Source organism: Aspergillus fischeri, genomic scaffold, assembly GCF_000149645.3.
Source record: "Aspergillus fischeri NRRL 181 1099437636252 genomic scaffold, whole genome shotgun sequence".
In the NCBI taxonomy this organism is placed as follows: domain Eukaryota; kingdom Fungi; phylum Ascomycota; class Eurotiomycetes; order Eurotiales; family Aspergillaceae; genus Aspergillus; species Aspergillus fischeri.
This window is the reverse complement of record NW_001509768.1, coordinates 1,293,303-1,305,908: the sequence shown is the minus strand read 5'-3', so window position 1 is coordinate 1,305,908 and position 12,606 is coordinate 1,293,303. Positions and strand designations below refer to the sequence as shown.

Genomic DNA, 12,606 nt, shown 5'->3' with positions numbered 1-12,606 from the left:
CTACTGCCAATATCAATAAAAAGTATATCATCGAATTGACCTCGCTCTCGCTTTACCATTGTAATTGTCATGAAAAACTTACTAGTCCAAAGGGCCAAGATGTTTGCTTGGATTATGTACGAAGGCCCTTTTATATATACATCTTCATAACGTGACTGATAGGAACAATAGCCAGGATTATCCATGCCTAGCTCCCCGGACTCCCGCTCCGGCTCATATTCCCACTACGGAATCCTTCGTCATCTTGCTCAGGGATGCCGACTCGGAAGATACTCTCACACCATTCTGCGAAGGTCCCCACATCCCACACGGCGTCCTCGCGGCCCTTGCCCTTCTTGGAGACGGAATGTCCCTTGCTCCGTTCAGACGATGTATATCTGTCGAAAAAGTCCTCGTAAATCTGGATGACGCGGTCTTGTACTGCACCAACAAGAGTTTCTTTCATCCGGGGATCGTCAAGATAGTCACTGAGTATTTTTCGTAAATTGGGGACTTCCTTCTCGATATTCTGGCATGTTGGATAGATTAGTTCTCCTTGTTGTAGATACCGCCTATCGATGAACTTTGCGGGTAAAGAGGCGGTCATCTTCGTTGCGAACTCGTTAATGAAGTCGTTGATCACGGTTCGGAGCCGTCCGTCGAGCTCTACCTTTGCATCGAGCATGTTCTCGACGACGCGTGGGATGAGACCATGGCCGACGAGGCGCATGAGGTTGCGGGGGTTGAAGAGGCCACCTCTTTCGCGGAGCTCCCAGAAGGTATTGGTGATGCCGGAGAAATCGAACGACACTTCTGGCGCTACGTACTCGATGTCGAATGCGACAATTTGTTGCTTCAGGATCAGGAGATGGCTCATTAAGAAAAGCTTTCCGTCCGCGGTGGATTTGCTTGAGATTTGAGCGCTCGCCTGGTGCAAAGAGACGGTCGTCTGGTGAACGATCTGATGGGCCAGGTCGTCGAAAACAGTGGACTGTTGAAGGAATAGGTTAGCTTCAATATGGCATTTGTGGATTCGCAGAAGGCGTTCATACATTTACGAGACGGTATATTCGGCTGAGAAGCCAGATGGCTTTACGCAATGTTGGATACCAGCCACTCAGGGCAGCCTGAGGCTCAAAATCCCACTTGGAGTCCTGCTCCGAGATGGCGTCGGGGTCATCATCTGATTGCCTCGTTGCCTTCGCCAGATGTACCAAGGTATTGGCGGGTGCCAGTTTCTTTCCGGAAATCTGATTCTCGGTAACGGTAATCGAGACTCCCTTATTGCGTGCAGGGTAATCGAGGTCCTCCGGGCGCGGCTTGAACCGTTCAATCTCATCACGCAGGAAGGCTTGCGCGCGGAAAACGAGACGAGTTTGCACATCCTCCAGGGCGGGTTGTATCAGTACGGAGAAGTCGAGTTGATTAGCATCCGTCTGCTCCACCTCCTCATCCTGGTCAAGTAGAAAGCGGGTCTGTAAGAGGGTGCAGAGTTGACAGAGGTTCACGATCTTATCCTCATGAATAATTCGAGGCCTCAGATGGTCATACAGAGGCTCGCAGACTGTCTCGAGAAAGTCGTATAAACCCGCTTGGCCGTGAAACCATTCACCCCACAGTTCAAACTCATCCAAACAAACACCACGAACGTAGCTAATGCTGGCGCGGGCGAAAGCGACCAAATCCTTTGATGTACTCGGGGCATGTGCAATATCGTAGAGCTTTTTTCGTACTAAAGGTACGATCAATTTGCCACGAGTAGCTGAGAAATTCGTGTGAAGTTCATTGAGAAGACTCTGATATTCCGCTTCAGTTCCCTGTTCAGGATCCAACGGTGGCACAGCTCTCTTCTGTATCTCGAGGCCAATTTGTTTCAATTCAGGAGCACCAACACGGAACTTGGCGTACAATAGGGCCGACATAGTCGCTTCGTTCTGCTGTTGGTCTGCAATCTTTTTCGAAACACTGGTGTGTATATCTCGAAGTGCCGAAACAAAATGTCCTCGAATCAAGGTGAGAGCTCGCGTCATAAGCAGCCTGTATCTGGATCGATACACACTAGCTTCCTTTTGCTCAGGCTGGGAAGGAGTCAGTTGACTCGCCAATTCAGGACACGACTGCATACTCACATGCGTCTCCATGTAATCCAGACACTCGTCCAGCCGCCTGAGCATATCTGAGAAGTCTTGGCCACGAACAGCATTTCCAGCACCAGGAGCGTTGAGTCGCTTTGAAGTGGGGTCCAGGAACTCATAGTATTGGAGGTTCTCTTGTATTTTCTCCGCTAGCTCTGTGTCACGCTTTTGGGCAGATAGGAGTCCCTCGCATTGCTTCCGGAAATTCGATGTTTGAGCTTCCACGGCCTTGAAGGATTCGGAGAGGCTACGAAGGAGGTCGAGCGTGGACGATGTGTCAGACAAAAGCGCGTCCAGGTGCGACTTTGATGTTTGAAGCTCCTGAAGACAAGATCTAACCACGCGAGTGAGTCAGCATGGAAAACAACAGCGCATCGTAAGGAAGATCGGAATTGTTTCTCTGCGTACTGGTACTCGTCGTAACTGCTCTCCAGGAGCCCATTTTCAATGTCGCTATACCACTGTACAAAATCGAGCTCATTCTTGACATCTGTTATAGACTCAATACCCTCCGGTAGCGCTTCCGCTATCTCTGCCGTCTGAACTTTGAATTCTTTTGGCGGACCTGAAGGTGCAGTCTGCCGTCGTGCTCGCTGTCCCGCTGTAGGCTGAGGCATTGTGGGGTTGAGCTTCGAGCCCACGATACAGTCGCGGAGGCTTCGATATTGGCGCCTCTAGTATAGTTTCAATCGACCTGAAAGTAATCCATAAGTGAGGAGAGTCAAAGACACTATGAAACTCAACCGTGTTGATCGCAATTGGAGCTGGTCGCTCCTCCGTGGCCCTTTCGATTGCTATTCTGCCACGTCATACCGCCTGTGGTCCAGATCATTGACGCAACTGAGCTTCTGAAGTCACTTTTCACTTCTGCCCGGTGCGAAACGAAAAGCTCTTCAAAGAACTTTCTGTAGCTCGTTATGCTGAGCTTGAGATGATAGATATTTGAGAACATTATGTCGATGAATCGGGTGCGACAGCCAGTGACGAACCTCGTCACGCTTTCATACCGTCTCCCGCGAACAGGCCGGTCGGCCATCCGATCATGGCGAAGGCATTATGCTAATGGTAATGGCAGAGCACCAGAATCATCTGCTCCTTCGCCAAATTGGCTTCGTACTTCGCTTGGTCTAGGTGGAACAGCTGCCGCTGCGTTCTTAGTCTATACCTTTGCGACCACCCGAAGCGATCAACTTGAGGGTGCTATTGAGGCGAAGACCGTTACGCCAAAGATTGCTCAGGATCTGGATTCCCAGTATGTGCAAGAAAAAAAGAGTCTGAAGAGCCCCGGAGTTTACCTATGGGGGAACAATACTTATCGTGTTGTGGATCCTGCCTCCAAAGAATCCGTGATCAAGACTCCTCGGGAGTTATCCTACTTTGAGGGTCAAGTGCTCCGAGATCTCAAAATTTCAGAGAAGTCTGGTGCTGCCATTACTGAGAATGGTGATCTGGTTCAATGGGGCAAAGGGTACTCGGAAACTGACTTCAAACCAACAAAGACCTTGACTGGCAAGGACTTGAGGTCGTTGTGCATGTCGAGTGATCGCATTCTTGCATTGGCTTCAAACGGAAATGTATACTCACTCCCAATTGCCAAGGATGACCAAGAAAGCGGTCGGAAACCCAAGGAAGGCTCTTGGTTCCCATTCAGCTCTGGAAGAGCTGGCGTGAGCTATCGGTTGCTTGAACCCGCATTGAGGCTAGGCGAAAAAGTCACCGCCATCAGTGGTGGACTACAGCATGCGCTTCTCCTAACGAACTCTGGTCGAGTCTTTTCCGTCGCTTCTTCCACTGAGGGCTATCCTTCCTTTGGACAACTTGGTGTGCCTGGATTGACTTGGTCGACTCGACCTCAAGGGCCCGTGGATACCTGCCATGAGGTGAAGACCCTCGGCAACTCTAAGGTTACTGAAGTTGCTACCGGAGATTACCATTCTTTGGCGCTTACCAAGGATGGAAACGTTTACGCCTTTGGCGACAATTCCTTTGGGCAGCTGGGGTCCGAATTCGACCCTGCCCAGCCATTCAACGATACCCCTACTCTAGTACCGCTGAAGCTTTTCTACCCAGGCAACATCTGGCTTCCGAAGGTGACTGCGATTGCAGCTGGGGGAGCCAACAGTTTCTTCACTGTGGATGCTCAACGGATACTTGGCCCTGGCGAAGATCGTTCTACGGTGCGTGACCTGGGTCGGATTACGGCTGACACGTGGACTTGCGGCCGGGGCATCTGGGGTGCTCTCGGAAACGGAAGATGGACGCACCTACAAGACGCACCTACGAAGGTGAAGGCATTGAGTGGCCTGTTCGAGTACGACGAACGAACAAAGACCCTCTCGCCCATCCGACTACGTAATATCTCTGTCGGTACAACACATGCGTCGGCCATCATGGACAACAAAGCTCACGTTGACACTTCGGCCACGACGTCTCTGGAGAAGCCCAGCGACTGGGGTCATGACGCGCTGTTCTGGGGAGGAAACGAACACTTTCAGCTCGGCACCGGCAAGAGGAGTAATTTATCCAAGCCGTCACATATTAACGCGCCTTCAGATTCCGAATCGAAGACTGCTAAGCAAGAGGCACGACTCCAAATCATGCCTCGTCACAAGGCCAAAGTGGGCAACCGCACTGTGAGCATGGAACAACGGATTGAGTGTGGAAGGCACATCTCTGCAATTTACTCTGCTGTATGATAATTTGTCATGATCTGACAACATCTCTTCTCCAGCGATTGTATTAAAAGTTCATGTTCGTTAGCGACCATCAAAAGTAATGTAATCATATTTTCCGTTGACTTTGATACGTCACTCCGGGATGCAAACAATACAAACGATTCCGCGATACGGCCAGAGACGCTCGGGCCAACACCTTATCGTAAAATTTCCTGAGCGGAAAGGAAGTCAAACCAAAACGAATTATACAGCATACTGTCGAAAAACGGGTTGATCCTTGTGTCCATTATGCCCCGCGAAAAGCAGAAAAGAGGTCGTCGCGCGGAGGACAAGGCCAAAAAAGACGCAGCCAAACGAAAGCGCGATGAATTCCCTGAAGAATCCGCGGTCAAGAGATTGAAGCCCTCCGCCGAGACAGATACCTCAAACAACGAGGTCACTTCAGGAGCGGATTACATCCCCCTGGAGGCAGAGGATGGCGGGAATGATGTCTCAATGAACGATGCGCCCGCGAACGATATGCCTTTCTACGGTCTCCTTGACAGCGAAGAGCAGGAATACTTTTCGAAAGCCAACGAGGTATTGGAGTTGAACCAGTTCCACGATGCGGAAGAGCGAAGGCTTTTCGTCGACAGTGTCTATAGGGAAGCGGATGGAAAAGAATTGAAGGTTGCTTGCAGCCAGTCTTGCTCGCGGCTTATGGAGAAATTGATTTCGCTGTCCGACATGCGCCAAATTCGGAGACTCTTCAACAAGTTCATTGGCCATTTCTTGCATCTTGTGCAGCATCGGTTTGCGAGTCATTGCTGCGAAACGCTGTTCATCAACGCGGCGCCTGGAGTGACAGAGAAGATTTCCAAGTCGAAAGGCCGTAAGGCGGAAGTGGACGAGGAGGACGAGCCTGAACCGGAATTGTCGCTGGCGGAAATGTTCATGAAGGTCGTTGAGGAATTAGAGGGGAATTGGGGATATTTGTTGACAGAAAGGTTCGCGTCGCATACGATCAGAGTCTTGTTACTGGTTCTCGCCGGGGAGCCAGTCGACCTGTCATCCACCGATTCGGTTGTCGCCAGCCGGAAGAAGGAAAGGTTGGGAATCGTGAACACGGAGGCTTCCGAGGAAAATGCCGTTGCGGAGAGGCGTAAAGTACCAGAGGTTTTCGAGGCTACGCTGAAGAAGGTTATGAATGACATGGTTTCCGGGCTGGACAACACCTACTTGAGAGCGCTGGCAACCCACCCTGTAGGGAATCCCGTCTTACAGGTGCTGGTGTTCCTTGAACTGTCGCACTTTGGCAAGGCGAGCGCTAAGGATCCTAATTCAATCATCAGGAGGCTCATTCCGGATGATGATTTCGGGGAGAATGCTGAGAGCTCGACATTCGTCAGAGGCTTACTCTATGATCCCGTCGGTTCTCGTTTGCTTGAGACTATCATCAAGTCCATGCCGGGAAAGCTCTTCAAGAGCCTGTACAAGAACATTATTCGTGACCGCATTGGCTCTCTTGCACGCAATACAACGGCTGGATATGTGGTTCTCAGGACGCTGGAGAGACTAGGAAAGGATGATCTACAAGATGCTATGGAATTAATTATTCCTGAAATCCCGGGTCTCATTGAGAGATCTCGTTTGATTGTCCCTAAAGTGTTGATCGAGCGATGCCTCGTTCGTGGGGTTGACACCAAGCCACTTTCAGATGCCTTGGAATCTGCTTACGACAAAAACCCGGCACGAAGATTGGAACAAATGCTCAAGCTTGAGCCCGCGGCAAGTGAGGAAGACTCAGAGGAGAAGCAGAAGCAGACGGGCAACAATCAGACAGCCGCCGCAGAGAAATTACATGGCTCGCTTCTTGCTCAGACGATGCTTACAGCTTCCGGACCCGTGAGCGGGCTCATTTATTCCAGCCTGCTAGCGCAGTCTGCAGAATCACTTCTCAGATTAGCCAAAGATCCCACAGCCTCCCGTGTTCTTCAGCAAGCCCTAACTACTCCAACTTCGACATCTCAGTTCCGGCGACAGTTTACTACGCGCTTCTCGGGCCACTTGGTAGAACTCGCGCTTGATAGCAGTGGATCACACGTTGTGGACGCGTTATGGCCGGCAACGAAAGACCTGTTCTTCGTGAAAGAAAGAATGGCACAGGAATTGCTCAAGGAAGAATTGAGTCTCCGGGACTCTTTCGTTGGCAGAGCAGTATGGAGGAATTGGTCCATGGACCTCTACAAGAGACGGCGAGGAGAGTGGGCGTCGAAGGCGAAAGGCCTGGACAGTATTGAAAACGGCCAAGGCGAGCGACCTAAGTCTCGTATTGACTTAGCCCGGGCTAAATTTGCAGCAAAGGCGGCGGAAGAGAGTTCTAAGGCGCCGGTAGCTGCAAAGACATGATTTATAACAATGAAGCGAAAGGGTTGTGGTTGGTCCCTGCAGTGATAGTAACACAGCATGATTTGACAGGGTTCTTTATCCCATGTGTATAATATGTCCTCAGCGATCATTTGATTTATGATGATAATAAAAGCATTTCTCCATATCCATGCCCTGCACAGACCCTGGTGTAGGAACTATTGTCTAAGAGCTTCTCCAGTGCTGCCCCCTCCAACGTCTGCGGGGTTACGCCATAGAAATTTTTCTCTTCCCCTCATCCATCAAAAGTGTATATCTCTCTCCAAAGGAGTAGACAATCCTCGCTGGAAATGATCTGAAACGATCTTATTCAGCCGACGAATATAAGATAACTAAGCCTCCATTCATGATGTCAGACAATCCGGCTCTGTCGCCATCGCAGCGGATCCGCCAGCCGTTCCGGAAAGGCGGGATGGCTTCAACTTTGTGCTGAGCGGTTTTGACTCTACCTTTATTGTACCATTGGTCATGAAATTGTTAATGCTTCTTGTATTTTCTTCTCTTTTGTATTTTTCTTAGATTTGCTTGTTTGGAATATCATAAACCTGCTGTATAGATGTCTGTGTCACCACCGTCGAGTCGCGCCGAGGAAGTGCGAAAAGTGAGTTCCTACATTCCTCCGGCGCACTCAACGGTCCATTAGGCGACTGCGCATCAATTTCCTTTGCTTGCTGCGTTGCGCTTCGCTTTGTTCTCTTGCTAATCTTACTCTAGCTTCTGAGCGCAGTCGAAGATCTCCTCATCCCGTTCATCCAGTCCGCCGACGAAAATCCTCTCGGCCTTTCGCTCCAGCAAAATGGGGTCAATGGAACGAATGGTGCGAATGGTGCGAATGGACACTTGAAAAGGCCGCGGACAGCTTTAGTCGACTACAAAAAGCCGGGAGAGCTTCGGGATATTCTGCAATTATCTCTACCGGAGAAGGGTACCAGACAAGATGGCTTGATTGAGGTTCTCCGCAGAGTCTTGAAGTATTCCGTGAATACATGGCATCAAGGATTTCTCGACAAACTATATGCCTCAACGAATGCTCCCGGAGTGGCATCCGAGCTGATTTTGGCGGCTCTCAACACAAACGTGCATGTCTACCAGGTCTCGCCGGCTTTGACTATTATCGAAAAGTATACAGGAGAAAAGTTGGCTTCACTATTTGGTCTCAACGGACCACGAGCAGGTGGAATTTCTGTACAAGGGGGCTCAGCATCCAATACCACCTCGATTGTCATTGCGCGCAACAACCTATACCCCGATACAAAGAAAAATGGCAACGGAGACTACAAGTTTGTCATCTTCACCAGCGACCACGGCCACTACAGCATCGAGAAGGCGGCACAGATGCTGGGCTTGGGAAGCAGCTCCGTCTGGGCAGTGCCCGTGGACAAGCAAGGTCGCATGATCCCGGAAGAACTCGAGAAGCTGGTTCGAAAAGCTCTCCAGGAGAAGAGGACACCGTTCTACGTTAATGCAACCGCCGGAACGACGGTAATGGGCTCCTTTGACCCCTTCAACGAGATCGCTGCTATCTGCCAGAAATACAACCTCTGGTTCCACGTTGACGGTTCATGGGGCGGCTCGTTCGTTTTCTCCAAGCGCCAGAAGCACAAACTCGCTGGCGTCGACAAAGCAAATAGCATCGCCATAAACCCTCACAAAATGCTCGGTGTTCCCGTGACTTGTTCTTTCCTCCTAGCCGCAGACATCCGCCAGTTCCACAGGGCAAATACTCTCCCAGCCGGCTACCTGTTCCACAGCGACGACACGGAACCGCAACCCAACGGCGACCTAAGCACAGCGGAAAACGAGCTCTCCGTCGATTCACCGGAGGTCTGGGACCTGGCTGATCTCACTCTCCAATGTGGACGACGCGCAGACTCCCTCAAGCTCTTTTTGGGCTGGACATACTACGGCACGGAGGGATACGAGCAGCAGATCGACACGGCCTGTGACATTGCTGCACACCTGGCGACACTCGTCTCCGAGAACCCTAACTTCATCCTCATCAGCGAGAACCCTCCCCCCTGTCTCCAGGTTTGCTTCTACTACGCGCCGGGCGGACAGCTCGTACACCCGCGCGGCGTTGTATCGAACGAGACCGAGCGCGCAAAGGCAAACAGCAAGGTCACGGAAGAAGTGACCCATGCTCTAGTGCACAAGGGGTTCATGGTTGACTTTGCACCTCCTAGCGGGGACGACGACGCTGTCGGGAATGGAAAGTTTTTCCGCTGCGTTGTCAATGTCCAGACGACTCGCGAGACTATTGAAGCTCTTGTTCGTGCTATTGAGGAGGTGGGCCCGGCCATCACCGAAAGACTTAAGGCTGAGGCTGCTTCGGTTCCCAAACGGAGGCCGGGAGAACGAGGCCACGGACCTGTTGTTCACCAGGGGTAGATGCGATCATGATTCTATTATAGTATACGACTACTGCATATGTACAAATAGACAAACGATGTGTAGATCTGCCGGAGAAAGGATAGTATATAGAATTGAATGATACTCCAGTCGTGAACCACCCAAGGATGATCTCGAGCGACTGCGTTAGCTTTGTTTACTAAGTATTGCCTGCCTATGCTAAGAACCAATCTCGACTCGTCGCTCAAGTACAGCTCTTGCCTCAGCTTCTGTAAGAGTCTCAATATTCAACTCAGCGAGAACGCCCCGAGCACTCTCGTTATCCCTGAATAGCCTCTTCTCCACCTCCCAAAGTCCAAGATGAGGTTCCTCCTGCGAATCAGCGCCCTCCTCGGCCGCAGATACGTCGCCAGACTTGGGAGCGACAATCGTAAGGCCCAGCAGTAGAAGACCGTCGTTGAGCTTCGCAAAAACTCTAGTCGAGCCTCCTGCCAGGCCGGCCGGTCCCAAAGCGACATCGACAACATTGCAGAGGTGGTCAACATCGCTGGCAAATTGCGCCGCTCCGGCAGCGGAAAAGGTATGTCTCATGAGGACGTTACTCCAAAGATTAGTTTGAACGGAGAGGAGTACCTGGCGAATGATTCGACGCAGCGGTGCTATGCCCAGTGCGCGCGATAGGAAAGAGATGCTAGTGGATAAGGTTCGCATAGCAGGCGCAAGATCCACCGACGGTGGTAACGAGATTGCCTCGGAAGGTGATGTAGTAGAAATAGTTGCCCACGCAGACATGCGAACATATGGTTTGAGGGCCGACTGCGTGTTTGAGATCAACGTCGAAGTGAGAATCGATTCAGAACGCAGCCTGAGACGACGGTAGGCGGATGCTGTTTCGTCGAACAGAGCTCCATCCGAGCTTGTACCTTGGCCGCTGCTATGGTGACCATTTGCGACCATCTGAGAGGTACGAGAAGCAACGTCTGCTACAGACATAGGACCGGCCACATTCCTACCTGAGTCCTTGTTCTGTCTGACTCGTTCTTGTAGCTCAGACCACAGTTCGACGAAGAACACATCATTACTCCAGTCCTCCATCTTCTTCTCCAAGTACTCGGAGCTCCCAAAAACCCTGCAAAGACGCTCCAATCCAGCCACACCTTCCAGGCTGGCCTGTCCATCTGCGCCTTGTACCGTGCGGCCAATCGTAGATGTCATTGCAAGGTAAGCTTCAAGTGCGGAATGGAGGCGCTCGTGAAACTGGTCGAAGATGGTAATCTGAATGTCGATAAGGAACCGCAGTTTTTGACCGAAAGATGACAGAGGCCGATACAATTCAGTGATCGTTTCAAGCAGATCATTTACGCGAATCGCTGCTTTGGTGGGTTTGGTTGCCGAAAGCTCGACTCCTTCGTAGTCAATCTCACCGCTGTCCGTTGCATCAATGATTTCCTTATAGCGGGCCAGTGCAAAGTCCTTCTCAACCTGAAGCCAGCGATCAAACCATCTCTCCTTAGTGAGAACCTCCCACGTCATTCCCTTCCAATTATCCTTGGAGTATGGATCAGGCAGATAATTCCAAGCCTCCCGAATCTCGTTGTCAAAGTTCATCAGCTCGTGTATGAGATGGCTGAGTAACTGTGGATGTCCAGAAATGCTAGGAAGCACAGTCGATAATTTCTGCCTCAGCATCGGCATAAGAGCCGTGATAAACGCATGAGAGGCGTTGTAAAAATTCCATTCCAGAGCCGAACCAACTTCTTGGGCCTTCTTGTCGAAGACAGGTTGCAGCGAAGAAGCGAAAAACCCTCCAAAAGTATTGATCAAGTCCAAGACGTGACCCAGGAAGTATTCTGGCTATTTGGAAAGTCAGTTACTTTTCCGGCACTGGCAACGTTGTACTATACCTTGTCAAGTCTACTTGTTGGCTTGTCTCCGCTGAAGTGGTATTTGAAGCGAAGATCCAGCGGATGTACCATCACTTCGAACGGTAACAAGATCGGTGGTTCCGCGCTCTGCTGCTTCACATCGATATCACGTCCTGTAAGTTCTCTATTCGGTAAACTGTCAGAAAATCCAGCAGCGAAAATAGACAAGAGTTGCATACGGTGTCTGTAAATCAAGGAGCAATTCGACATTCTCAATCCACTGTGTCCTCAGATCTTCTGGTAGACGGAAGTCTTTCGAGGGCCATCCCATTTGTTCCAGCGTCTTCTGAAGCCTCTTGGAAAAACTCTCCTTCATCTGTTTTCTCAGACCAGAGGCCAGCTTCTCCACGTAGGCGACAAGGTGAGGGGCCGCTCCTTCAGCCGCCGGTTGAGCATCCTTCAGCGATTGTACAATGTTTCTCAGGCGCGAATACGGTTCTAGGGCCTGGCGAGGGGAAGATTGTATGTTGCTCAAGGCCTCCTTGCTGTTTCATTATCCAGTATCAGTGACACTGCCGGAAGGGGAAGGGCTCTTTAGGTCCGCAAGTACCTCAATTCTTCTGCTTCCCTCAGGAGGGTCACATAACCCTTCGAGATCTCCAGTCGTCGGAGCTTGTCTATGCTCACTTCAAAGCGCTTCGCTGCCTCATCGCTGGCGTCGGAACCTGTTATGGCTTTCAATCGCTTATCGATATCCTCTTGCTCCTCCTTGAAGGCTTCGGCTCGCTTCCGTGTGGCTTCGGCATGATCGTTGGAGGCTTTGGATGCACTGAGCAGTGCTTGTTGGGCTTCTGCTAGCTGAGCTATCGTGTCAGCAGTGGTTAAATAAAGAAATAAAAGTCAATCGCTTCGGTAGCTGTAATGCTAGATCCCGGGGGGCGCTCTACCTGTTTCCGTTGGAGATCATGCTGAGCGCGGAGAGTGGCTAACAACGAATCAAGGCTCTCAAAGTCGGCAGATATTTGAATCTTGTCGTTCAAGTAATCCTCAACTCTCGTCCTTTCATGCGACGACAGGAAAAAGGAAGGGCTTGCCATGGTTGGCAGTCGGGTTGCAGTTCGGTGGTGGGGATGTTGTCCGTAAATCGTCATTCATTCCAGCGCCAGGTGTTGCGATCGATCAGACGCCAACTCCGCC

The 12,606-nt window shown here is 50.9% G+C and overlaps 5 protein-coding genes across 5 annotated transcripts, besides 1 other annotated feature; 3 read left to right on the top strand and 2 right to left on the bottom strand.

The window, feature by feature from the left end:
* Positions 1-187: 187 nt before the first annotated feature.
* On the bottom strand, positions 188-2,731 carry NFIA_066170 (Golgi transport complex subunit COG3; the record flags this gene model as incomplete). The annotated part of the gene is made up of 4 exons (XM_001263349.1): positions 188-970; positions 1,032-2,057; positions 2,109-2,448; positions 2,523-2,731. 4 exons carry the CDS (start codon positions 2,729-2,731, stop codon positions 188-190), a joined length of 2,358 nt encoding a protein of 785 aa, XP_001263350.1.
* Positions 2,732-3,067: 336 nt separating this feature from the next.
* On the top strand, positions 3,068-4,810 carry NFIA_066160 (RCC1 domain-containing protein; the record flags this gene model as incomplete). The annotated part of the gene is made up of 1 exon (XM_001263348.1): positions 3,068-4,810. One exon carries the CDS (start codon positions 3,068-3,070, stop codon positions 4,808-4,810), a length of 1,743 nt encoding a protein of 580 aa, XP_001263349.1.
* Positions 4,811-5,077: 267 nt separating this feature from the next.
* nop9 (RNA-binding RNA processing protein NOP9) lies at positions 5,078-7,177 on the top strand (the record flags this gene model as incomplete). Its single annotated transcript, XM_001263347.1, has 1 exon — positions 5,078-7,177. The coding sequence occupies one exon, from the start codon at positions 5,078-5,080 to the stop codon at positions 7,175-7,177; it is 2,100 nt and encodes a 699-aa protein (XP_001263348.1).
* A 574-nt stretch (positions 7,178-7,751) lies between these two features.
* NFIA_066140 (pyridoxal phosphate-dependent decarboxylase family protein) lies at positions 7,752-9,583 on the top strand (the record flags this gene model as incomplete). The annotated part of the gene is made up of 2 exons (XM_001263346.1): positions 7,752-7,796; positions 7,910-9,583. 2 exons carry the CDS (start codon positions 7,752-7,754, stop codon positions 9,581-9,583), a joined length of 1,719 nt encoding a protein of 572 aa, XP_001263347.1.
* Positions 8,008-8,031: a microsatellite.
* Positions 9,584-9,763: 180 nt separating the features above from the next.
* Positions 9,764-12,506, bottom strand: NFIA_066130 (RINT-1 family protein; the record flags this gene model as incomplete). Its single annotated transcript, XM_001263345.1, has 5 exons — positions 9,764-11,398; positions 11,449-11,593; positions 11,649-11,954; positions 12,020-12,267; positions 12,357-12,506. The coding sequence occupies 5 exons, from the start codon at positions 12,504-12,506 to the stop codon at positions 9,764-9,766; spliced, it is 2,484 nt and encodes an 827-aa protein (XP_001263346.1).
* Positions 12,507-12,606: the final 100 nt, after the last annotated feature.